This window comes from Cherax quadricarinatus, chromosome 30 (genome assembly GCF_038502225.1).
Source record: "Cherax quadricarinatus isolate ZL_2023a chromosome 30, ASM3850222v1, whole genome shotgun sequence".
Lineage (NCBI taxonomy): Eukaryota > Metazoa > Arthropoda > Malacostraca > Decapoda > Parastacidae > Cherax > Cherax quadricarinatus.
The window spans coordinates 21577927-21585426 of NC_091321.1; the positions used below are offsets into that span (position 1 = coordinate 21577927).

Here is a 7500-nt window from a genome sequence, read left to right on the forward strand (position 1 = left end):
TATAGATAGGCTCCCTGGCTAGTTGTGATGTCATGAGCCCCTCACATGTGAGCCACTAGCTAGAGGCATCCCTCTCAGTTCCCGCTAACTGTTAGACTGGACAGGGTGAGGCCCTGGGCTTTCCCCTCAAGAATCTCATTATACGACTCCTGGAACATCCTACGTGTGCATTCTTTCACTTATATCCCCTTGGCAAACCCCTACGACATACTGTCCCATTCCTTGGGAGCCTATATTAACCCATTCCTGGGGAGCCTACATTGATCCATTCTTGAGGAGCCTATCAGAACTTATATTGATCTATTCCTGGGGAGCCTATAATGTCCCATTCCTGGGGAGCCTGAATTGACCCATTCATGGGGAGCCTAAATTGACCCATTCATGGGGAGCCTAAATTGATCCATTCCTGGGGAACCTAAATTGACCCATTCCTGGGGAACCTAAATTGACCCATTCATGGGGAGCCTAAATTGACCCATTCATGGGGAGCTTAAATTGACCCATTCATGGGGAGCCTAAATTGACCCATTCATGGGGAGCCTATATCCTCTCACATAATATCCCCATAATTCTACATGTGTTTACCATTTACAATTATCTTCTCCGCGTAAATAACCACCTTGTAAATCACACCAGCCAACTCTCCGCCATCTTAAGATGTAAATGAAGATGTAAATAACGATAGGAAATGACATCATAAATTCAGTATGAAAAACGAGGCCTCTGCCTGTAGAAATTTCTCAAAAAGCTTCGATCACTCTCTTCTTTTCGGCAGCGGAGAAACAGGTTTTAAGAACTAGCTTAAATTGAAATCACTGAGATAAAGCTCCGTGTAGAGCTTTATCTTAGTTATGTTTCACTCTGTGTAGAGCTTTATCTTAGCTATGTTTCACTCTGTGTAGAGCTTTATCTTAGTTATGTTTCACTCTGTGTAGAGCTTTATCAAGTAATGTTTCGGTGTGTAGATCCTTAAGTCATATTTTGCTGTTTAGAGCTTTTTATCATGTCATTTGATAAAGCTCTACGCAGCGTGAAAACGTTATTTTAATTCACTGGTAAAGCTCTACACAGAGTGAAAAATGTGATGTTAAATTTATGCATAGAGTGAAATATGACTCGATACAAGTCTATGGTAAGTGAAACGTGACTTGATAAAGCTCTGTGCAGAGTGAAACGTGACTTGATAAAGCTCTATGCAGAGTGAAACGTGACTTGATAAAGCTCTGTGCAGAGTGAAACGTGACTTGATAAAGCTCTATGCAGAGTGAAACGTGACTTGATAAAGCTGTGCAGTGAAACGTGACTTGATAAAGCTCTATGCAGAGTGAAACGTGACTTGATAAAGCTCTATGCAGAGTGAAACGTGACTTGATAAAGCTGTGCAGTGAAACGTGACTTGATAAAGCTCTGTGCAGAGTGAAACGTGACTTGATAAAGCTCTATGCAGAGTGAAACGTGACTTGATAAAGCTGTGCAGTGAAACGTGACTTGATAAAGCTCTGTGCAGAGTGAAACGTGACTTGATAAAGCTCTATGCAGAGTGAAACGTGACTTGATAAAGCTGTGCAGAGTGAAACGTGACTTGATAAAGCTCTATGCAGAGTGAAACGTGACTTGATAAAGCTGTGCAGAGTGAAACGTGACTTGATAAAGCTCTATGCAGAGTGAAACGTGACTTGATAAAGCTGTGCAGAGTGAAACGTGACTTGATAAAGCTGTGCAGTGAAACGTGACTTGATAAAGCTCTGTGCAGAGTGAAACGTGACTTGATAAAGCTGTGCATAGCGAAACGTGACTTGATAAAGCTCTATGCAGAGCGAAACGTGACTTAAACAGTGAGGTCACTTTCAGTGGCTGATCAAATAATTGTCAGGTCATTTTCGAATGTTTGTCGGAAAGTCAGGTCACTTTTCGAAGATCTGTCGGAAAGTCAGGTCATTTTCGAATGTTTGTCGGAAAGTCAGGTCATTTTCGAATGTTTGTCGGAAGGTCAGGTCACTTTTCGAAGATCTGTCGGAAAGTCAGGTAATTTTCGAGTGTTTGTCGGAAAGTCAGGTCATTTTCGTGTGTTTGTCGGAAAGTCAGGTCACTTTCAAAGAGTGCATAGTCACTCTCAAGGTCAGTAAGGTAACTTTCAAGAAGATGATACCCACTGAGAGTGATCTCACTTTCACTGACAGTTATATCAAGGTACAATAGGCGACCATTATGAAGAATAACGATGGATTCATATTCTCGTCCAGTGAACACAGTGAAAGTGATGGGTTACTCTCATACAATATTCAACATACACTCTCAATATAAGTGGTGAACAATTTTGAACATTCTGCAGGTGTTACAGCTGTTCAATCACTAGCCTCAGCTGCCAGTCACTCACATAAACATTGAACAGTAACTCAACCACTGGTGAGATATTCACACTAGTATACTCCTTCATTTTACCAGTAAACAAAGTGATTGGACGAGAAATGAAAATCTAAATTATACATTTGAGATTATTATTATTAATGTTTTTATAATTATCATTGTCATATTTATTATTATTATTATTATTATTATTATTATTATTGCTATCATTATAATTATTAATATTATTATTATTTATTATTGTAATTATTAATATTATTTATTATTATTATTCCTAATATAAATTAATACATTAAATCCATATGGAAGCGCTAAATCCGCAGGGGTCATACACATCCTGGAGAAAAGCAGGCAACCAGATTTTATCAAAGAAAGGAGAGGGCAGCACCAATTCACTGAATCAAGAGCACCGCATTACCGCCTCTCCTTCTCCTTGTTCAGGACCCTGGTGTAGTAGATAGGTTTCAAACCCAGTTAAGCTAAGGTGGTGTGCAAGATGTTGTAAGTGGCCACTCAAAGCGACCAATCACAATCAGTGAAGAGAGGTTGGTTTGGTTGGCTGACTGAAAGTCTATCGACTACACGAAGTTCATTAAGACTGAATGTCGCCTGTACACCACTAGTCAATAATGACTTTATACTTCAACCAGCGGTTAAGGTAATCTGTGTGTGTATACACTGAGAAACACCTCACGGTGTACATGAACTCAGAGATACACACCTCTCGGTGTATATACGATGAGATACACACCTCTAAGTGTATTTACACATATCTGAAGATATGTGTGTAAATACACATGAAAGCGCTTAGGTTTTCCTATTTATGCTTGCTTTCACTATGATTCTTGTGTATATATATATATATATATATATATATATATATATATATATATATATATATATATATATATATATATATATATATATATATATATATATATATATATATATATATATGTCGTGCCGAATAGGCAGAACTTGCGATCTTGGCTTAAACAGCAACGTTCATCTTGCCATATAGGACAAGCAAAAATTTGTGTATATAATTTCGCCAAAATCATTCTGAACCTAACGAAAAAAAATATATTTCACTGCGTTTGTTTATTATTAAATTATTGTAAACAAATCTAAAATATATTTAGTTGGGTTAGGTTAAAATAAATTGTTCTTGTTATAATAAGGTTAGGTAAGTTTTCTAAGATTCTTTTGGTGCAAAATTAAAAATTTTTACATTATCATTAATGAAAAAAATATATCTTCAAACGTATAAGAGAAAATTTCAGAAAGGACTTAATTTTAAATGAGTTCTTGCTAATTGACCAGTTTTACATATTCGGCACGACATATATATATATATATATATATATATATATATATGTATATATATATATATATATATATATATATATATATATATTAGTGGTATAGTATTGGGCCTAAATATTGTGATAGTAACTGCACATTAAGAGATAAGATGGGCCTCGCCTTTAAGTGTTACAGATACTTGTTATCTAATGTTATCTTTTAACATGAGTGAAACTCACGGGGGAGGTCTGCCATACGTGGGGAAGAGCGCTAAGCACGTAGGAATGAAGGGGTTGTAAAGCGCCTGTGGGAATAGAAGGCAGACAGGTGTGAATCCTAGGAAACGATGGGGGGGGGGTCGCGTTTTCTCTTCCTTGGATCAAGAACCCTTCGCCAACATAAAGGTGACTTCCCTTGATGAAGATGAACCATATTTTGTTATCAGTATCAGGATTGAATAAGAAGAATTCGATTATTATTATTTTCTATTTTTTCTTATTCATTTCTTCTTCTTCTTCTTCTTCTTCTTCTAAGATCTACATAAAGTATTATGTATCTAATTTGATCATCGCATATGTTGTTCATGAAATATCTACTCTAAATGCTAAATATGTACCTTGATAATAAAATATGTACCTTGATAATAAAATATGTACCTTGATAATAAAATATGTACCTTGATAATAAAATATGTACCTTGATAATAAAATATGTACCTTGATAATAAAATATGTACCTTGATAATAAAATATGTACCTTGATAATAAAATATGTACCTTGATAATAAAATATGTACCTTGATAATAAAATATGTACCTTGATAATAAAATATGTACCTTGATAATAAAATATGTACCTTGATAATAAAATATGTACCTTGATAATAAAATATGTACCTTGATAACAAAATATGTACCTTGATAATAAAATATGTACCTTGATAATAAAATATGTACCTTGATAATAAAATATGTACCTTGATAATAAAATATGTACCTTGATAATAAAATATGTACCTTGATAACAAAATATGTACCTTGATAATAAAATATGTACCTTGATAATAAAATATGTACCTTGATAATAAAATATGTACCTTGATAATAAAATATGTACCTTGATAATAAAATATGTACCTTGATAATAAAATATGTACCTTGATAATAAAATATGTACCTTGATAATAAAATATGTACCTTGATAATAAAATATGTACCTTGATAATAAAATATGTACCTTGATAATAAAATATGTACCTTGATAATAAAATATGTACCTTGATAATAAAATATGTACCTTGATAATAAAATATGTACCTTGATAATAAAATATGTACCTTGATAATAAAATATGTACCTTGATAATAAAATATGTACCTTGATAACAAAATATGTACCTTGATAATAAAATATGTACCTTGATAATAAAATATGTACCTTGATAATAAAATATGTACCTTGATAATAAAATATGTACCTTGATAATAAAATATGTACTCAGTCGGTGACCAAACAATACACACAATCCTCAGCTCACTACTTAAAGTACAACTTCCTCTTGTTCAATATGAGATGTTATACCTCCTTTTAGGTGCCGTTCTTACTCTATGTGGCCTCCCTGTCGTACGTGGCGTCCTTACTCTCTCTATGTGGCCTCCGTGTCGTACGTGGCGTCCTTACTCTCTCTATGTGTCCTCCGTGTCGTACGTGGCGTCCTTACTGTGTCATCCGTGTCGTACGTGGCGTCCTTACTCTCTGGGTGTCCTCCCTGTCGTACGTGGCGTCCTTACTCTATGTGTCGTCCGTGTCGTACGTGGCGTCTTTACTCTCTCTGGGTGGCACTCTACCTCATCTGATATACCTATGACTAGTTTCTAGATTTTTTTTTGACCTCTTGTAATCCGACCTAAGGCAAGTTTTTTTGTTTTGTTTTTCTCGTATCAGTCGTGCCCTCATGTGCATCACAGCCTGGTTGATCTGTCACTTAGTGGCGGTAGTGACATCTAAGTGAGTACAGATAGGAAGCGCGTTTGTCTGGCGCTCAGAAGACGGTGGATCAGGCCTCCACCACGTCTTCGCTGAATGACCCACATGGGTTTAGCGCTTAACATGAATTATTAATTAATTAGGTGAGGTAGTGATCCAGTTACCTCTTGGAAACTTCTACAGTTGTTCCGACAATCTTGCTGATATCGGCTGGCAGCAGAAGACTCTTGGACCACTAATGTTGACTCAGTGTTCCGTTATTGTGTACATGGCGCCTCTGCTCTTCACTGGGCCTATCATGTGCTTCCTCTCGTATCTATTCTCCTGTATTTTGTTATGACAGTGTGTAGATTTAGGACCTGGCCCTCCAGTATCTTCCAGGTGTATATTATCAGTTGCCTCTCTCTTCTTCGCTCCAAAGTGTACAACTTACCAAGTAATTTGAGGCGCTTACAGTAGTCTAAACACTTTATTGACACTACACAGCTGCACACTTTCCAGCTCTGATATGTCACCTGCCTTGAATGGAGTCGTCAACACCGAACAATATTTTAAACAAGAGAGAGAAAAGTGATTTAATTAATGTCACCACTGGTATTATTTCTCCTATTTTAAAAGTTCTCATTATCCACACTGTGACTGTTATGACCTTTACGGCAGTTGTCTCATTGTGTTCTCTAAATGATAGGTAATCTGACATTAGTTTGCCCAAGACTTTTACATATTACTTTTCGTTCTGCGAGATGACCTCCTTCTCTTGTGTATCTAATGATTCTTTTTATTTAGTTCTTCATTGAAATTATTGTTATTTAAAAATAACATTACTGAACGTAATGTTATTTTTCTACTGTCCACTGGAACACTTTGTTAGTATCTGTTTGCATTTTTTCCGTGTCTTTTAAAGAGGCGACGTTCATGCATATTTGGGTATCGTCCATAAAAGATGGCTTTTGCTTTTATCTATGTCTGCTATGAAGATAAGAAACAGAGACGGCGCCAGGATCGCGCCTTGGATTACTGAATATTTTACTTTGCTAAAGCTAGATTTTGCTTCCGTTGTTACCACTTGTTGTTTTCTCCTCGTCAACAAACTGAATTTTTTTTTCCTAACTCTCTTGTTATGCCTATTGGTCTTACTTTGTTGGTTATCACTTCATGATCGCATTTGTTAAATGCCTCGGCGAAGTCTCTAGTCTCTAGACCTGCTCCTAGGTGGCGTCCTGCCACTCTAGGTGGCGTTCTGCTCCTAGGTGGCGTCCTGCCACTCTAGGTGGCGTTCTGCTCCTAGGTGGCTTCCTGCCACTCTAGGAGCTTCCTACAGACGGACAACAAGAAACTTTTTCTCTCACTTTTCTCAGTTTTCACAAGAAGGAAAACTATTGTTTTTCAGTGCATCTAAAGAAATAAGAAAGAACATATTGCCTCTTACCTTTTTTCAATGCCTCACTTAAGATGAGCTAAAAGAAACATTGCATCTTACCTTGTTCAATGAGTCTCCTGGCGACGTCGCAACCGGAGGAGCTGGCAAGTGCCTCCCTCTCCTGCACCAGTTGGCGAATGTATTCCATCCTCTCCTGATGGAGAGCGTCTGCTGTCGCCCCCTCTTGCATGTTGGCCGCTTGCGGAGTGGCCGGATTGACCACCGCCTCCATGACGAAGGTCACTGGAGGAGGAGCAGGAGCTGTGCCTGGCACAGGAACAGAGCCGGGGACGCCACTGCCCACCGCAGCAGCACCAACGGGGATAAACACAGCCGTCGTGGTGGTTGCTGACACGAAGTCGAAGATTTTTACAAGAGTCGAACTCCGCCTGTAGACTTGTTCCTCTGTGGCACTGAGTTCTA

At 37.4% G+C, this 7500-nt stretch overlaps 1 protein-coding gene across 2 annotated transcripts in view; it reads right to left on the minus strand.

Annotated features, from left to right (window-relative positions):
* Positions 1 to 7500, minus strand: part of LOC128692732 (KH domain-containing, RNA-binding, signal transduction-associated protein 2) — a 607660-nt gene that overhangs the window by 598560 nt on the left and 1600 nt on the right. For both annotated transcript variants that reach the window (XM_053782056.2, XM_070089990.1), the window contains exon 1: positions 7138 to 7500. This exon is cut by the window's right edge and continues 1600 nt beyond it. In XM_053782056.2, the coding sequence (XP_053638031.1) occupies positions 7138 to 7309 (172 nt within the window). In that variant the 5' untranslated portion in view covers positions 7310 to 7500. The remainder of the gene's footprint in view (positions 1 to 7137) is intronic.